Source organism: Propithecus coquereli, unplaced genomic scaffold, assembly GCF_000956105.1.
Source record: "Propithecus coquereli isolate 6110/MARCELLA unplaced genomic scaffold, Pcoq_1.0 Scaffold2, whole genome shotgun sequence".
NCBI classification, from domain to species: domain Eukaryota; kingdom Metazoa; phylum Chordata; class Mammalia; order Primates; family Indriidae; genus Propithecus; species Propithecus coquereli.
The window spans coordinates 4,573,324-4,594,183 of NW_012144966.1; the positions used below are offsets into that span (position 1 = coordinate 4,573,324).

General features: G+C 32.7%; 1 protein-coding gene across 1 annotated transcript in view; it reads right to left on the reverse strand.

Moving 5' to 3' along the window:
• The window catches only part of VPS13B (vacuolar protein sorting 13 homolog B (yeast)), a 933,283-nt gene that overhangs the window by 652,197 nt on the left and 260,226 nt on the right, over positions 1 to 20,860 (reverse strand). The window contains exons 18-19 of the mRNA XM_012643529.1: positions 12,495 to 12,629; positions 11,571 to 11,744 (exon numbers count right to left, since the gene is read on the reverse strand). Of these exons, the coding sequence (XP_012498983.1) occupies positions 11,571 to 11,744; positions 12,495 to 12,629 (309 nt within the window). The remainder of the gene's footprint in view (positions 1 to 11,570; positions 11,745 to 12,494; positions 12,630 to 20,860) is intronic.

Here is a 20,860-nt window from a genome sequence, read left to right on the forward strand (position 1 = left end):
GAAAAATAAAGGCATTTAAAATATTTTAATAACTAGTTAGACTAAAACTATTGAAGGAAAAATGCAAATCATGCTACCTTAAAGTCTGGTATTTTATTCACGTATACCTATTGGATCTTAGATCTCCCAAAACATCTTTAAAAGTGAAATTGTATTTAAATATCAAAGGTTATATAAGAATTAGTGTGCAAGAATGCCTATTTGTGAGCAAAATAACCACAATGACCTATAAATAAGTTAGTTGAAAAATATTTTGTGGAAGAAATATTTTTAAATGTTTATATTGTTTGCAGAAAATATCAAATACCACAGAAGAGTATAAGCATGAATGGGAGCTGACTTATAATCCTATCAAGCACTGGTAATCAAGGTTAAAAAGAATTTTTCTATGAATATAATGAATGAATATATATGCATTCATATATTGAGAAAATTTTTACAAAACTGGAATCTTATATGTAGGTTTATATTATTTTTTCACACAAGCTTTTAATATGGACATTTTCCTATGACATCAAATATTTTCTATTGGCTAATTTCAAAGATGCCTTTCTACAGATATACTCTGACTTATTTCATAATTTGCCTATTAGTCAACAAAGATAATTTGTGGTTATTATAAATAAGCTGAAATAAATACCCTTATATTTTAAATAAAAATCTTTTATAGGCATTTTGGATTATTCCCTTAGGATACGGTCTTAGAAGTAGGATTATGAAGAATAACTACTCTTAAATCCTTCACAAATTTGATTCAATTGATTTTTGGAGACTTTGTGCCAATTCATACTCCTACCAGACTTTTACGAAAGTACTCATCTTAATTTCGCAGTTTTATATACATATAAAATTTCAGTTTTATCATTTATTAAATATTTATCAATTTCACAGGTTAAAAAATTGCTCCTTATTACTGTCCAGTTCTTTTGACTATTTGTTAATTTGTTTTTTCACATGTTTTGGATCATTTGTATTTCTTTGTCTCCTTTGGCCATTTTCCTATAGTGTATTTGTATTTTTGTTATTTATCTATAGTTGAGTTTTACACAACTTTGTCTACTGTATTCCTGCAGATATTTTCACAATATTTCATATTTTCATCTTTTAGTGGAAGAATAGACTATAATTTCTACATTCAAAAGATTTCTGATAGTTTAGATAATATTTCATAAATTATTTTATTTTCATAAGACAAACAGAATAAATTAACTACTAAAATAAAAATGTCATGCAACAGAATATTACGTTTGTGAGGCTTGGAAACTCTACCTCCGTGTGTGTACATATATTTACATTTGTCAATCATAGTTCATATCATAAATCATCATGGATAGATGTAGGTATCTATGTGTATCTCCTTAATGCTTAAAGCAGCACCTAACATACAGTAGTATCAAATATTTGTGGTATAAACACTTCCTAAGAAAGCTTTTTAGTAAGTTAGAGCACTTTATTTACTTAACTAAAACCAAATTAGAACATTTTATTTGCTGACTTAATAAACAAAACCCAAAAAAAACCAAAAAGTCTTATTCTGGAAAGTTCCAGGTATTGACAAAGCAACTGCCTGAAAGGAACTTAGTACGGCCAAGATTTCAAAAGACAAACTCAAGGTCTATAGAAGTAGCCCAGAACTACTTAACAAAAATACCTCCTTTGGACATGAGGAAACTGTTACTTCATCACTGCCCTCTGCTGGTGGTATCATTTCCCTTTAATTTTCCCTCCATGAGCTGCCCTTTGCTTCACAAAATTACTTCTAATCTGCCTCTATATTTAAACCACACACAGCTAAAAATAGCCTAGCCATCTGGAATTTAGTAAGTCTTGTAGGAAATAAATTGTGCTTAAATGTAGAGCTCTGCGTTGTTTAAAGCATACCCTTCCCAGAGTCTGATTCTATGTGACTGTGCCTTTCACTGTTTTTGTGCTACTATACAACTAAGTAAATTGTAGATAACTGATTGCAGAGCAAAATAATTGTTGGCTATAGACAGGTAAATAAATTCTGTCAGACAGAAATTCAATTGACCTCCCTGCCCCACTGAGGAAGAAGTCAGTTTGTCCAAGTTTATTTTAGTATTATTCATCTATATGCCTGTTTTTTAAATTCTCCTTTGATCTGGTTGTAACATCTCCCTGTTTCCTTTATTAATAGTGAGTTAAATAGAATCTTTAACACTTGTCCACTTTATATGAGAGTCATGATTACATTTTTTAAAAATTATTCTTTAACAGGCTGAAGGCAGACTCTACATTTTTCTCCCATAGAGCAATTGAGAAATAAAATGATATGGGCCTGTAGAACACAGGACTATGCCCAAATAGCCGAAGTTGTTTCATTTGGACCATCTTATATTTACTTAATACCCATCATGTACTAGTCATGGTCCCTCCCCTTAAGAACGCCCAAACTCTTGGCAAAGGGATCCTATAAACAGTTATGACTGTTTGCAGCATTAATGCAAGTCAAAGTGTTGTGGTAGTGCTTAGAAGGAGTAATTAATTGGGATGGGAGGGGTGGGGAAAGGGATGAGGAGGAGGAAAGGCAAAAGTCAGAGGGAGGTGAAAATAAATAAAACAAATAAAAATACCCTCAATAAAGTACTTAAACTGTCACACATTAATGGACAACAAACTCTCATTTATTTACAAAACAAAGCAATGGTATGAGAATGATTCCTACATATACTGGAATGAATAAAAGGGATGCAAAAGCTGTCTGTAAAATCAAGTTTATTCTAGAGAGAATAGAACAAGTAGAAGGAGCAGGTAGCATAGACTGATGTGAATTTCACCACTAAATGTTTTGTAAAGCAACTCCTGGTTTTCCACTAAGGAGTTGTTTACTGGTTCACTAGGTTTCTACTCCTCTCTTTTGATCAATAGGAGAACTACTATATAGCCAACTTCAAGATCTGTGTAAGATCACAAGATTAATGTCATTGGACCTTAAATACAAAAGCTATGAGTTGCAAAAATAAAATCTCATGAAGATGATTTATATCATTTCTTAAAATACAAAATAAAGTAATAATGGCAGCTTTTTGATCCATATAAAATATACTTTAAATAAATTATAATAAAACAGTACATTTTTATAATGAAGTTCACTTGTAGTCCAGTGTGACATGAATATTTCTCATGTACTAATTTACTACTAACTACTTACTGATAAAGCTACTACTTATTTACTTTGAAGACCAGTTTACTTTACTATATAAGCAGTAAAAATAAAATGCAAAAATTCTGACCTTGTGTCATAAATGAGGGAAATAACTGGTCACCCTTGAGCCTCAAGGGATTTCTCCCTCTGGCTTCCTTCCAGAAACTGGGACCTTTCAAAGGAAGCAAGCAAAGTAATTTCCTGTTACCATTGCAACTGGTTCTGACTTCTAGTATCATAGCTTCCAGGAGACATTTCAAAGTAGAAGGAGGATTCCAGAACTAGGTGAAGGATTTTCTTCTAGTTCAGAACCACTTACCTATAAGTTTAAAGAGTTAAATTTTTGAGGAAAAATTTAAAGTGGATAGGGATAAATTGGAATGTTGAGATTAAGCAAGGAAAAGAAAAGACTCAGAGAAAAACCTTAAGTGACTAATACAGAGTTCTATTTCAAACAGAGGAGTTAATACTTAAAATCTACATTATATTTTACAGTGTACAATGCACTTCAGAATATAGTATTTAATCTTCACAACAATCTTAGTAAGCAGATAAGAATATTTCCGTTTTACAGATGAGAAACCAATATGCTGAAGGGCTGACTTGCTCAAAATAATATAGTTTACAATGGATGAAGACGAAACCAGATTATAATCCTTTCTATCATTCATTCGTTCATTCATTCAGCCATGGCTGTTTATATGATTATCACCTCAATATATTAGAAGTTGGTTTACAGCAGAGACTTTGGTGCATCCTATTTTTACACACAGAAAACTTGCAATAAATAATTGTTGGATAAAATGAATAAATGAATGATTATACTAAAATAATTGAGCAATAAAAATATAAGAACAGCAATGAAACACTGAAAAGTAGTCTTTTATTTTAATAAAAATAAATTTGAGAATCAATACAACACAAAGTAACCATGATTTGAAAAAGAAAAACTATTTTAAACATATATTTGCTTTAATGTATGTGAAGATCTAAATATATACCTGTATTAAATCTGTAAATTCTCTTAATTACTATTCTAGATAGAATTTAACATTTCTTATTCTTGAAAATATTGTGCTGTTTTCATAATAAAATATTAAACTTTTTTAAAAAACTATAATCAAAATGCATATGGTGAATATTTTATACCTTTCATCGTGTGTATATGTGTGTCTCTAAATGGAAAAAAAGATTTTTTTTAAATAATTAGTATGATAAAAAATTCTCTGTGCTACAAGTGCAACATTCTCAAAAGGCTATGTCCTGGAAATTATCATAATCTTTTAGAAATTGTTTATATTACAATTAAAAATCACTTGGTTCCTATGTTCCCACAACCAGTTCGTATGGTAAAGAGATCAGTAAACTTACTTTTATGCGTAACATCTTTAACATTTGCTCCCCTTTCTGTGCTTGTGATTAAATGTAACATTTTGAAATCCCAAAGTTCTGAGAAAAACATAAATCCTTGTCTCACAGCTGCTGTTTGACTGTGGAAACACATGCATTTTTCTTTTCAAGCATCTACCATCAAAACTCCCAAAGGGCTTGGACTGGAGAACACCTGCATCTCTTCATTTAGTTCCAATAACAGGGCCTAAACTCCAAAATTACAAAAATAGACGCTCTGTTCTGCTGCAGTAGTTACATTTTGCCCCTAATTCCCGTGAACAAAAATGCTAGGAGCATGAAATCATTCAGGCAAGCTCTGTCATCAAGAGGATAAGATTTTTTGCACCAGAAGCCCAGTGGGAACATGATAGAAAACTGGCAACAATTACAGATAAAGTACATAGGAAAGTCCTCAGGGAGGAAAGAGGAAATGTAATAAGATAGATGGGTATAATTTTTACACATTTATGCCCAAACCACAAATGTGAATTGTCTTTAATTGCTGCAATATATAAGCATTCTTACGCATATGTTCTGTCAAAAATACTAAAAACATAACTTCAAGGCAATTCACTTATTACTATGAGAATTTTTTGACACAAAAAAGACATTCCCGTTAAATTAAAATTTAAAATGTAAAATACCGTTTCTATTCGTAAAACTCCTTAACAGTTCATATCCTAACCAACAAACTCTGAATGGTGAAATAAAAAAGTGTGTCTGTTTGCTGGTATGTTTTAATGAAGAAGAACTACCTCCTCATCTAAATATGAATTTCTAGAAACTAGAATTGTAATTCTGACTTTCCTTTCCAATAATGATGATCAAAAGTTTCCCATATTCGATGAGCAAAATATAAAATTATTTTTAATTTATGACAATCTGGTAAAGTTAAAAATATTATACTACTTATTTCTGAAACTAATTACACTAGAGAATAAGAAGATTGGCTTACATTTAAAGATACTTTAAGATGAACATTTGTTTTACATTTTTTAAAATAACATTATAATCACATAATTCTATTTTTCTCATCTTAGGAAAACATGTTATTTTGAGTTCTATATATTAAAAGCAAAAACAGTATGTACATCTGACTTGCGTAAGTAACTACAGCTAAGCGGACACTCCAAAAGATGTCTTCCTTCATTAATGGTGGACTGAAATCAATTAATTAGGTGAAATTTCAGAGAAATAAGTATAAAGCTCTACATGTAGGTTCATAAACTAACGTAGGCACATAAAATGTGTAAAACCGTCTTAAGAGTAGCTCATGTGAAAAAGATCTATAGTGTCCAGTGGTGCACAAGCTGAAGACAAATAGCAACTAAATAGAAGTCCACTATACAAATCTGAGAAGTATACATGCTATACTTTGTGCTATGTGGAGGACTGTGTCAAATTTTGGAGTACCATTTTAAAGGAGACATTTTCATACATGAAGTGGAAGTAATCATTATGGCAATGAATCTGAAGACAAATCACATGGGAAATGAAGGAAATAAATTTACAATGTTTAGCCTAGGGCTAAGCTATTCCGTTAAAAAAAAAAAAACAGTTTTCAGGGAACATCTACCATTTGCAAGGAAGAAAGAAGGAGGAATTAAGCTAGTACAGAAATTGACAGCATTAAGAGGGAAATAGTATCATTAATAAAAAGAGTAAATAATGAAGTATGAAATAGAGAAGAAAAATTATATTGAGTTTAGTTTTGCTTTTTTAATTTTTTTTCAGCTCCTCCCCTCACCCTACCCAAGTTTAGTTTTACATGTGTTAGGCACCATTAAAATATCCACAGAAAAATGTTTAAGAGGTGGCTGAAATTTTGAGTCTGGATCTCAAAAGAAAATAAATAGAGAGATATAAAGTTATGGTTGCTTGCTGAAAACAGAAGTGTTGATTAGATCATCCACACAGAAAGAAGATCAATAATATCACCTTGGAAATCACATATATTTAAGACACAAAAGAAACATGTTTGAGGAGGGGAACAAAGCAAGAAGAACCAAGAAATCACATTGTTCTGGTGTCAAAAATTGTAAAGGGCCTAAAATCTTATCCTACCACAGTTATCACGAATGCTGCAGAAGACAAGGTTCCAGAGTCACAGACTAAGGACTTTATTACTCATGGCACAGGAAGCAGCAGGATAGCAACATATTTCCATCAGGTCCCTTTGCCCACTAGTCTTACAGGCAGATGTGTCTAGATGGATACCTGAGCATGCAGTGAATTACATAATGGGAAATGAACCCTGAGTTAAGGAACCTAGTATTTTATAACAGGCAGTAAACATGCCTTCTGTTTGCTCCAGAGTGAGACACAATATTTACAAGGATGATCACTATACAAACATCTTTGAAAAGATAGTCCAGACAAAGGGCGGTTGGTGCCTCCATTCACAAGAAATGCAAAAAAAAAAAGCAAAAGATCTATAGAGACTTGTCTCTTAACACCTGAAGCCAAGAGAGAATAAGGTTTCAACAGAAAGGGTATGAGTATAGCTGTAAATGCCAGAGACTAAAGAGGATGAATACTGAATGGGGGAAAAAAGATAAGACAGCAAGTATTGTCAGGTATATTTGAGGCTGATACATTATTTCATGTCACTTATAAAAGTAAAATTAGACCAAAAAATGGAAGTTACAGCCCAACGAACAAAGAATCTACTAGTAATTAGAACTGTCTAACAGAGGAAGACATTGGTGGGTACTTTCTCCAGTGGTAGACATACGCAGGAGAAGTAAGAGAAGGCAGAAACATAGGGAGAGGAAGGGGAAGGAGGCTAATATGTATTAAGAGCTTATTATAATATGTATCTATCAAATACATTCATATCTTTGATCATCTGTCATAAATATTCATTCATTCAACAAATGACTTCTCAAGAATTTCTTATGTGTCAGGCAATGTTAAGCCCTGGAGATAAAATGATAAGCAACCAGTGGCTAACTCTTCCCTCATGGAACTCATAGTCAAGTGGAAAAAACAGACTGTATAAATATACTCTTGTCATATGGGCTATGAAGAATGTAACAGAGGTACTTAATTGAGTGTGAAGGGAGGGAGGGGAGAGACAGAGTCAGGGAAGGCTTCCTTGAAGAGGTAGTAACTGAGCTAAGATCTTAAGACTGAATTGGAATCAAACAAGCATAGAAAGTTGTGAGAATCCCAAATAGAAAAAACAGCATATGTAAAAGCATAATCACCATTGAGAAACCAAAAAAAGGCCAGTAGAGCTGGAGCAAATAGAGAGAAGGAGATGCGTAAAGAGGACTCCTAACACTGGCTTAGAAATTGAAATGATGGCATAAGCTCTTTTGATACTAAATTGATAGTACTTTGTGATCATTTTCTATTCCTAAATAATAGATAATGCAAAATTTATTTAAACATTAATACCATGATTAACAAAGATTCAGAACTTTTTAGCAAGCAGAACCTGCTATAACTCAAGGGAAAAATATAGCATATAAAGGAGAGACAAAATCTATATTTAAAAGAGAAGGAAAGAAAAATATTTAGAACCCATCTTAAAATGTTACATCAATTATAGTCAACAGGCGCTTCTACCTATGAAGGAGTCAGAGAAGCATCTATTTCTCTGTTTGACCTCTAATATCTATACAAATGTAAGAAATGTTAGTGTCATTAAATGATTTCCCTGAATAGCGACTACGAATATAGAAAGCATGCTGGCACACTGTATTCCCACAAGAGCTTTCAGCTCCTTTACTGTTAATCAGAGTCGGTCAAGTGCAGAATGCAATCAAAGGCAGAAGAGGGAAAAGTACAAAGGGAGTTGCTGAGACTTCAAAGACAAAGCAATCCTGTGAGATCATGAAAGCATGGCTCTTTTGACAGTGCTTAATATAAAGTAAAGAAAAGAACTCCTCAAAGTTAAGAATTTTAAACTAAAGGATATGATGCTTAGCAATGTGTATCCTAAGCTAAGAAGACAAAATGGTAAACAGCCTATGACAGTGGAAAAAATGGTATAATCAGAAGCCCAAGATTCTAGTTCGGAGTCTGAATTACTAGGTATTTGGGACAAGTCTAATTTAACTTCTGGGCCTCTATTTCCTCCCTAGAAGCCAGTTAGTATGATCATCATTCAAATTCTATAAACTGATGGGAAAAGTTCATTAACAACCTCACCTGGACATCTATCTATTTGTAAAAACACAAACAAGGATTGCTCATGCTTTTCTTTAATTGTTCATCTAGAAAGGTTTAAATACCCAGCATCTTTTTTTCCTTAAACATAAGGAAAGATTCCTGTTTAGTCTTATTTCCACTTGATGCTCCAACCTCAAAAACAAATGAAAAGTAAATGTAATCATCCCTTATTTGCTCATTCATTCACTAAATATTTATTGTTAACATACTATGTGCAGCATATTATTCTAGACACTGAGAATATAATAGTGACCAAGAAAAGGCAAAAATTCCTGCCCAAATGAAGCGTAAAATTCTAATAGCAGAAGAAAAACATCAATAATATAGGTCAGTAACATATAAAGTATGGTAGACTCTGATAAGCACTAAGAAAAACTAAAGAATACAGAAATAAGAAGCATAGTGTCGGTGTTTGTGTAAGCGAGAGAGAGAGAGAGAGAGAGAGAGAGAGAGGGAGAGAGAGAGAAAGAGAAATTAGATACAGTGGCCAGGAAGGTACTTGCTGAGAGGGTGATAGTTCAATAAAGTCTTAAAAGACTGTTAATAAATTATTTCCTCATTTACGATTTATTTATGTTTGTCCATAACATCAGTCATATATACACACCCAATTTAAATCTTGTTACACAAATGTAAGATTAATCAAATATATCTTAAAACTAGCTTAAAAAATAGTACTTCTAAGTTCTCTAAACCATATCATAAATACCTAAGCCATGAATGTGGGTGGCAGTTCCAAGGTGGATGGAAAACTAAAATTTAAATATGTCCTAAATAAAGTATATGAGCGTAATTTAAGTTAAAACAAGTTATGTTTTAGGATTGAAACATACGCAAGGGAATATTTTCAAAGTACTAAATACATGATCACACTAAAGTTTTACACACAAATCCATAAATACATCACTAAACACAACATGAATACTGAAAATTAGGTAAATTTCCTTGACGACAAGAAAAAAATGTAAAACTTTACCCTATAAATATCATAGGTGTCACACATAATTTTTCTTGTACCAGTTTACTTTCAGATCCATATAAAAAGCTAAAAATGCAAATACAATTTTGGGACTCTAGAATTGCTTTTAAATTAAAAACAATAATATAACTATTGTTAGGAGAAAGATCAGATTATTATTTAAATAAGTTTTACTCATTGATTCATTCTAATTGTAGCAAAAAGAAAATTAGGAGTCCTTGTCCAACTCACGAATATGTGGCAGATTCAAATAAGATTATCCCCTTCTTGGGTCTCAAAATTGTAACTGAACAGTCTGATCATTTAATAACATCTTAATAATCTGATGATTTGAAAACAAAAACTACTATGTAGATAATTATATGAAGGAATTTACTAAACAGTATATTTAAGGAACATGATTAAATAGGCACTAACAAAGGCAGGATGTTTATTTAACCAACAATCCCTTCTTCCTAAAATAGTCCCACTTCCTGTTTTCATAAAGTTTTATTGAAACATAGTCACGTCCATTCAACTATTGCCTGTGGCTATTTTAGTGCTACAACAGCAGAATCAAATACTTCGGACAGAGGCTATTGTGGTTCACAAAGCCTAAAAGATTAGCTATGTGGCTCTTTATTAAAATGTTTACCAATCCCTGCCTTAAAAGAAGGGTAAAATATTTTATCCACAGGCACAGTCCTAGTTTGGGTCTTGGAGTCATCCTCACATCATTCTTTCTTTATGGTTTCAGGACCATTGTCACCAGGCTGATATCTTCTTTTTGATGAGCGTTGTCTTTAGAAGGATGCTGACAGGCATCCTCAGACTCATCTTTCAAATACTCATCTTTCAAATAATTTCAATTTTCTAATGTGGATGCTATTCAGCTGTAAACAATACTGCAACAAAACTCATCTTTTAAATGTTTTTGTGCCCCTGCATATGTGCAGTTGTGCATTGCTTTAAAATTCACCTCCATATAGTCTCTGTCTAGTTGGTTAATTACAAATCTTTTCATAGTTTCTACTTTGAACTTAGCAATGCTTAACATACTTTCTATAAGCTACAGTACTTACTGAATAATGTTAATACAGCTATATTCTTAGACAGCTATTTGAAACTATTCACTGACCAATTAATTCTACAGAAAAAATTCAGATCCCTTACCTTTAAAACAATCTATATTACTATCTTATTGCCAGCCTCATTGACTGGCCGCCTTGGCTTTACTAACCATATATTGGCAAAGTGAACTCATGGCTGATATTGGTCTCTACGCCTATCATACCTTTATTTTGCCCCCAGTCTTTATTGATCCTTCTGGTATTTCCTGTCAATATGAGAGACATGGCTCTGCTATTATGGCACTGAATAAAATGAAACAGATTCTAGGCAAAGTGCTACCAGAAAAAAATAAAGCTCTAAGAAATAAGATCATGACTGCTGAGTTTTTTCTCAGTTTCAACATCGAAATCTTTTCCTTTCTACAAAACTACAGGAGGCCCAAACAGCTAATTTAATATGACAAACTTTGGGTTACAAAGTGCTACCCAAAAAAATATGTATTATATGAGATAGATATGCTATATTTTAAAACTTAGTTGTACTTTATAGATAGGAATTTGAGGGTAAACACTATACATACAGCTAAATTTTCTCATATAAAATAAAATCATTATTGTTTATAAAAACATTTAAATTATCAAAAATGTTCCAAAATATTTCACTTGAATTTTAAAAAAGTACAACCGCAGGGAGTACCCCAATGATACATAAAATCATCAAAAAAAAAAAAAAAAAGATGCTCAATTTTAAAAGCCTTTCTGAAGAAAATGCAAAATAATGGAATAATGATATGTTTGTACTTACCAGAATTGTGGCAGTAGTCCATATACTGTGGAACTTGAATTGTGAAGGCTATCAAATCTGGAGCTAAGAGAGATTCTGGCTTTCTACTCTCATTGAGCCACTTGGTGCAATGAAGGTCTTTAGTGTCAGAAGGACCCTGAAGCAAAGGAATCAACTTCTCTTTTCCACTGTCTACTGGATAAAATATTTATAAACAACAACAACAAATCTTATTAAATAAAATATATGAGTAGTTGAGGATGTTTGATATTAAAATATATTAACACCATAATATAACATTTCAATTATAGTTGGTATTTTTAGTTGTATATTTAATTATAAGGAGTCTGATAAATTAAAAGCATTTTTAACTCTTAAAATTGAGTTTTAACATTTCGCTAAAGAATGTAAAAAAGTTTATAAAAGGAAACAACTCGAACACATTGTCTTCTAAAAATTCGATGGAATCTATACCTTTATAGGCTTATCTTGAAATTTAGTTGGTGCTGGAAAAATTACAAATAGTTTAAGAAAAATATTATAAAAGAAAATATTGGTAGGAAGGTGAAGTCAATTATAACCCTAAATTAAAACAATGGGATTTTCTTTTTATTCCATTATGCTAACAACATTTTAATTATTGTGTCATATGTATCTATACCACCTATCCCCCTCCAAAACGCATAAGAATAAACATTCCTTCAATTTTTCTCCCTTATAACTGTTCTTAAAACTATGTAAAGTTTTTCTCCTTAAATAAAAATTAATTTATTAAAGTCAAGGAGTATCATCCTGGCATGATTAAAAAATTTTTAAGTAAAAATTTAAAACCTCTGATTCATAGGAACAATGAGTAAATTCTTGTTTCAGTAACGCTCCTTGTAAAATGCAAGGCCAATTCTCCTATACAGGCAATAAAGTTTTACACGGTCCAGCTGCACATACCTGGGGCTTTGGCACAAATTTTTATTGATCCCATGGTCCCAGAGGCACATTTGACCAATGATGTGCTGCAGTACTTCAATTCAACATTCTGGATTGAGCCCTCAAGAGTTGGCAGGGGATTCTTAGATTTCACACCTAATAAAAGAAAACTGCAAATGTACTAGCCGATTGAATTTAAATAATTTTTATATTCCTTCACCAAGGCATTTAAACTTAATTATACTTTAATTATCTACCTCAGATGTTCTTACAGTATTTGTGTTAGGTTTCATAGTTCAGTGTTTAGGAGGTGAAAGGACACAATTTTAAAATAAATGGGCTGAACTCTTATAACTATACTTATATAGTCAGCTCTTGACTAGTCAAGCTCACAAAATAAAAGTAAATGCACAAATATTTGTTTAAAAAACAAGAGACAGTTTAAAAATCATATTTAGTTTTAGAATACAGACTAAGATTTTTCTTTTTGAAATAAATTCAACTGATAAATTAAGTTTCATTTAGGCAGAAGCATTTAAACAGAAAACTACCTGAGTAAACAAACTCCCCGAAATATCTTGATCAGGTGGAGTGAAGAGATAAAAACAAAATACAGGTTGAGTATCCCTTATCTAAAATGCTTGGGAACGAAAGTGTTTTGAATTTGGGATTATTTTGGATTTTAGAATATCTACATTCTATTCTTACCAGTAGAGCATCCCTAATCTAAAAACTCAAAATCTGAAAAGCTCCAACGAGTTTCCTTGGGGCGTCACGTTGGCACTCAAAAAGTTTCAGATTTTAGAGCATTTTGGATTTCAAATTTTCAGATTAGGTATATTCAACATATAGCTCAAAACAGCTCCTAAGTTAAAATACAATAGCTTATAAACAATACTGATATGCTCTATATAAATAAGCAAAGAGATGTTTATCAATTAAGAAAAAAGTGAATATTAACAACTCTACTATGTACTACTTGTTGAAGGATATAAAATAATTACCATCAATAAGTGGTTGGGAAAACTTCATTTAAAAAGGAGAACCTCATTTTGGTGATGAAAGGTAGGTAAGAATTATATAATCAGAGAAGCCTTAAGAACATTATACTGACAGTATTGACAAACACTGTGATGATGGTGGTGGTGGGTGGTCGTGATGATAGAGAAGAAGAGAGAAGAAAGAAAAGAAGAACTACTCTAATAAATTAACATTTACTGAAGACTCAGTATGTTCTATGCCTATTATTTCATTCAATCCTTACCACAGGCTTACTGTATAGATATTATAATTATTCTCACTTTACAGATGAGGATACAATGGATTAGAAAAGTTAAATCAATTTGTTCAAAGCACCTCAGTTACTGAGTGAAAGAGCTAAAGTGTTTAACACAATCTGATCCCATCACAGAAGACTTTACCACTCATTTTGCCTATATTCATGAACATCTATCAACATAATTTCCTTTCTTTTTCTCATTCTACATTTTGGTTAAAATATATTCTATCCTTCATATTTGAAGCTTCTTTGACTCTGTATGAATAATTAAGACCATAAACTTTCTATGACAGATGTAGTAAACACTATTCTAAAATCTTTGATTTTAAACTTTAGTGTGTTCAAGAAGACCCATAACTTCTCCAAGAGATCATCACTGAGTTATCCTGAGCTGTGGCCCAGAAATCTGCAATTTAACTAATATATTAAATGTTTTACAAATGGTTAGAGGATGTCATCCTGAGAAACACCATATACCATACTAACCCTTCCTTCAGAAGGAGCTATTAATTTGCTAATTTCGATTTGGTCTTTATATAATTCTATATTCATTGTTTGCTATTTTCCAATATTTGCCACCTGTGTTGTTTCCCTTTGAAGTGGTATCCATTACGCTCAGAGGAGGAATTCTGAACCTAGTATCTATGGTAGACTTTAAGGAGTCTATGAAACCTATAAAATGGTAACTCAAATATATGTATTTATGCATTTTTCTAAGACATATTTATCAGCTTCTAAAACTCATGTCTCAAATTTTAGCACCTCAGAAAATTAAATGATGCCAACAATACTAATATAATCATCATAGAAATAGAAGTACAAGTTATCACAGCACCTAACATTCACTGAGCATTTCCTAAGTTCTATGCACTATGCCTAGTTTTTTTATTTATCACACTCAAAAAAACCTGAGGTAGCCGTTACTATTTCCATTTTACAAATGCTGAGCTCCCCTACCTATTTAACATCTTTTGTGGTTGCAAGTAATTATAATCAGTGGATAATTTACCCTGTTGCAATCACTGTTAGATGATGAAGATATAGAACTTAATAATACCCTCCCCTGACCCTCAAGCCCTCACAGGACTCTCATTCTATACCAGTTTTTCAAAAAAAAAAAAATAGGAAATTTATATAGTTATGAACAAACAAGATCTACTAAAAGATTCAAGAGTTGCTAATGGGTTCAGAAGCAAAAGAACTGAATTAGTTTCTGGTATATACAAAAGCAAAAGAATCTGAATAGGCCAAATGGTTTTGTTTGTAAGTAATTTTATAATACTGCTTCTTTTACAGTTTCCAGCTTAGTATTCTACCTTGAATGATAAATAATTGGTCTTTGTTAATACCTCATTTGTGTTATATGTAACTTAGAAGAAGTTGCCTGAAATCTCCTCTAATAAGAATCTTTATACCTGTATAAAGCATATTGGTTTAGACTAATACTATCAAGAACTCAGTGCTAAATTTTTATTGTCATTATATTTCTCAGACTTTTTTTTTTTTTTTTGAGACAGGATCTCACTCTTGTCAGTGGGCTAAAGTGCGGTGGGGTCATCATAGCTCACAGCAACCTCAAAACTCCCAGGCTCAACCAATCCTCCTGCCTCGGCCCGCCAAGTAGGTGGGACTACAGGCTTGTGCAAACATGCCCAGCTAATTTTCCATTTTTTTGTAGAGACAGGGCCTCGCTCTTGCTCAGGCTGGTCTCAAACTCCAGGCCTTAAGCAATCATCCCGCCTCAGCCTCTCCCTAGGATTATAGGCACGAGCCACTGAGCCCAGCCATTTCTCAGATATTTTAAAACTTGTTTTAATAACTAACTCATTATGCTACCATTTCTCCTTAAGAAAAGTTTTTTTATAATGTAATTTGTCTTCAGTGCCACAAGCTCAGATTTTTAAAAAGAAGAAATTAGTCATCTATTTATAGACTTTGATAATGGAGAAAAGTTGCTAGTAAAAAATAATCTTAGTTTCTTTCCACTCCACCATCAATCTAAAATTATAAAATGCCCCAAATGTAAGCAATAGAAAGGTAGCAGGAGCTAAGTCTTGGCATTATACAACTCAGGGCGCCATTCAAATTGTGTTCTACAGGAACACTGCTCTCTGAAATTGTGAAAGGAAATCTCCTATTTGAGAAGCAATATAGTAAAACAAAAAGAGCAAAGTCTTTGAAGCTAAATAAATGTGACTTCAGATAGAGACAGTATTACCTACTTACCTTGTAAATAAGTGACTTAAGGCAAGTCACTATTATTGTTACTCATGGAGGCCAAAATAACTGTAGTTATTGATCAAGGTATTTAACTCTGAAAACTCAGCTGAACTTTACACAGAACATTTAATTTAGGAAGAGCGTACGATATTTTGATAGAATATATACATTGCCGACTTGAGTCAAGATAATCACAAAGACAGTGAAAATACTTTACATTTGAAAAAATGCTTTACAAAGTACTCAAATACTGCTGTCATAGTCCACTAGAGGAAGGGAAGTGGAAATCCCTAATGCACTGTAATTGAAATACAATTTTACATAGTACTATCAATAAAATTATCTAAAAATCATTACAAATTTTTGGAATATAATTAAATATGAAATAATGCAATGTTATTTCTTCTCCTTTTAGTACTTTTCTATAAAACATCGACCCCTAACCATATTTTTAATCCTACAATACACCATTAACCCTAATTCTTTTTCCACCAACTTTCTTGCCTGCCATAATTCTTATAGCCTCATTGAGACCTTTCCCTCAGTGTCAAATTTCTACTTTTCAGTAATCTACTTATGATCACTCCTATAATTATCACCTATAAATTAAAAGATGAACTAATGAGAATGATCTATATATCTGTGTGGAAGTAAAAGATTAAAGAGTCAAACCATGTTTACCTCTGTTCAACCCTTAACCTCCACAAAAAGACTGTCAAGAAATTTTTTCAGGGCCCTAAACTAACAAAGAAATTAAAATGAAAAGACAAGAGCTGAATATAAAGATCTCAGAGAGGCAAAAGCTGTCAACAAAATTTTGCAAGATGGATATTTGATGAACAAGTAGCAATGAGTAGACTTAGAAGAACAGAGAAAAGTGCCTTTGGGTGATAAACTAAGAAGCAAGTTGATCTGCAATAAGCCCCTGAAAAACAAGAAATAAAGAGGTCAGGCAGTTCACAAGGCAGGGATGCAGATGAGGCTAAAAAAGATAAGGAAAGACTGAAAGTCTGTCTAACGACCACAGATCCATTCCCTTAATCCATGTAGCCAAACAATACCTGACACTCATCCTGGCAGAAGACTGGAGAGTTTACTCTGGAAAGGTTAAACCAGAAAGACTCTGGATGAAGAAATACGAGATACAACCAAAGAAAATGGTGCATGCTAAAAAGGGGAAATTAATCTAAAAAGCTATACACAGTCTACATACTCGATAATGAGATCTCCCCTTCTTTTATTCTCTAAGAAATGAGTGCCAGACTTACAACCCTCAGGAAGGAGAGGGAAGGATATCTCTCTGTGCAAATTGGCAAGTCCAAGAAAAAGGAACTGATACTAATCATTCTCTCCCAACAAACAGAGTTGTGTCCAATTCCCCTATAATGACACAGCCATTCAACAAGTTCCAACCTCACACAGAGGATCTAATTAGTTATTCTGTACTTTATTCTACAATATAAAGGGTCATCAAATATTAGATAAAAGTCACTAATATGACAGGCAGAAATTTAAAAAAAAACACACAGGAAAGGAACTTGAAGTAAAGAGACAATGCCAGGAGCAGGAAAAAACTTCAAAAAATAACAAAAATAATTTCTATCCTGAAAGAGAATATAGAATATATTCCAACAAGAACTGGACATTTAAAAATTTCAAAGAATAAAAAAGAGCTCTTAGAAGTAAAAGACACGATGTTAATTCTCCTTTAATTAGTGGAAAGCCTGTAAAATAAAGTTGAGGAAATCACCCATTATTTAAAACCAAAAAATCCACAGAGATTGAAAATGAAAGAAAAATGACAATAAAAGGATTGGCATAAGTAATTCAATATCTGAAAACCAAAAGTTCTAGAAAGAACTATCAAAAGAAAATAGAAAAAATAAACAAAGAAACAATTCAAGAAAATTTCCCAAACTGAAGAATAGGAGTTCCAAATTAAAAGGGTCTACTATGTAGCACAACAAATAAAAAAAACACACACACACACACACACATAAACTCACATCACCTGAACATCAGGGCAAAAAAGAAGCTCCTAAAAGTTTCTGAAATAAAACAGACACACACACACATAAAAACAAAAATTGGTAACATACAAAGGCCAAACAATTAGAATATCAATTAAACTTTTCAACAGCAATGCCCAAAGCAAGAAGACAATAAAGCAATGCTTTCAAATTTCTGTAGGAAAATGACTCCCACCCTTAAAAAAATCTACACACAGCCAATCGACCAGTCACATATAAAGGCAAAATAATGATTCATTAGGGCATGCCAGATCTGAAAAAAGTTTACTTCCTATGCTAGAAAGATAACTAGAGGATTATGTTCACCAAAAAGAGGGAGTAAATCAAGAAACAGTAACGTGGTCTAAGAAACAGGGGACCCAACATAGGAGAAAAGGGAATCCTAGGACAATGATAAAAGGAAATTTGAGGACATCTCTGTAGTAGGCCTAGGGTGCAAACAGAAATTGAAACAGGAAAAAGTGTACTAAAAGAATAATGATTCCAAAAATTAAAAGTAATTATCCCATGTACTGGAACATATTGAAAGAAGACTTAAGTCTCTGTCATAATTTTGGAGAATTAAAAATAAGTACATAAAACACTAATAAAGCAATAACACAAAAAAAGCAATCAATTATTACTCCAAGAATAAAACTTTCATACGAGAAAAAATGTAATAGCATATTATAATTCATATATACGTGGTCATAATATGTTCCTACTGAATATAGATTTAAGCAAAAATTGTTATAAAATTATATTCAAAGATTTAGAAGAAAAGAAGAATAGAGACAGTGAGTGTTGGCCCTAAAAGCTAAATCCTCTGTGGTAGGCAGAATAATGGCCCACCAAAGATGTCCATATCCTAAGATGTCCATATCCTAAACCCCAGGACCTGCAACTATGTTATATTACAAAGCAAAGTAAAATTACGATTCCTAATCAGTTGACCTTGAAATAGGGAGATGCTCATAGATTATTCAGGTGAACTCAAGGTAATCAGAAGAATCCTTAAAAACAGGAGGAGGAGGCAGAAAGGAAGAGTCAGAGAAAGAGATATGATGACAGAAGCATTGTCATAGCAAAGCCATGTTGCCGGGGGATGGGAGCTATGGGCCAAGGACTGCAGGAGGCCTCTAAAGGCTGGAAAAGACAAGGAAAGGGATTCTCTCCTAAAACATAACACCTTGATTTTAGTGTGAGACCCATTTCAGTCTTCTAAACTACAGAATTATGAGAAAATAAATTTGTGTTGTTTTAAGGCACTAAGACTGTGGTAATTTGTTAGAGCAACAATAGAAACTTAACATATCCTAACATATCCAATGAGAAGTATATACATACTCCCTACATACTTCTGCCTAACACAGAAGATGTAGCTTTTGGGGCCACCACTCATTATTTCTATGGGAAGACATGGAAGATAAGACAATTGCAATAAAATATACTATATAGAAATTTAGAGGTATTTATCTAGGAATGAGATGAGAAATGACTGCCTCTAAAAAGCAGTGATGGTGATAGAGGGTCAGCAGACTGCCCTTTTGTTACAAGTCTTGCAAAACTATAATTTAATAAAATAAAACAAAAGATCATCCACAACATTCAAGCAGCCAGGATCCACTCTAGGTACTAGAAAATAATAAAATCACAGGAGGGTGTACCAATAATAAAAGTTTCTGAAAGAGAAAAGAGGTAAATTCCTTTAAAATATGTATTAAAGAGATGGCCATCTTAGCAGAGTTCTTGAGAAACACTACACAAAATAACAACAGCAAAGAGCTTCCGAATGTTTTATATTATAGTAAAAAGTAAACATTACCCTTTCAGATGAAGAATAAAGGGAGAAAGTAAAATGAGAGGAACATTTATCACTTAAGAAGGAAGTATAAGCCTAAATAAGACTGGCTGGCTAGGCAAGAACAAATAAGATAGGTACACCGAGAAAGCTATTTAGTTCTAAGATTCAATAGGTGATGAAGCATGCAAATGGCTCCCTCTGAAAAAACAAATGAGATGCCACACTTACAAAGAAGGAGTTTGTTTCATTATTGTTGATGATAATGGTTTTGTTTTTAACATCAAAAGGCAGACATAGGCTGGGCACAGTGGCTCACACATGTAATCTCAACACTTTGGGAGGCCGAGGCAGGAGGATCACTTGAGACCAGAAATTCAAGACTAGCATGGGCAACAAGCGAGACCTCTGTCTTTACAAAAAAATAAAAGAAATTAGCTGGGCATGGTGGCATACCCCTGTAGTCCTAGCTACTCAGGAGGCTGAGGCAGAAGAATCACTTGAGCCCATGAGTTTGAGGTTGCATTGAGCTATGATCGTTCCACTTCAGTGTGGGTGACAAAGCAAGACGCTGTCTCAAAAAAAAAAAAAAAAAAAAAAGCAGATATAGTGACATCCTAGGGTTAAGCCAAAATATCCAAGTAAAAATCACTCAACATTTTTGGCAGAACATAAAATATGACCATTGAACTATAACAAATTAAATAGCATGAAATAAAAATGTAACTCAGTGATAATTAAATGACAGAACTGAACTTAAAATAGTCAAAAGGAACAAAACACAAAAGCTATTTTATAGCAAGAGATTACTTTTCATTGTTCCACTCCCCACCTGCATCTCAGAAATTCCCATTCATATTGCTATAATCACCAGCAAAAAGAGTCAACAGCATTTAATGACCAACATTTAACTACAGATAGATCAGCTTCTCCGATCCTTTTTTTTAACATTAGCAATGGCAAAAAAATATTTGACAAGATTCAGCTTCACAGTGACAAAACGATTTGTAAAATGCCTTGATTTAAACCAATACATTCTGCCACCTTGCTTATGACATATATATTATTTTTATAATAT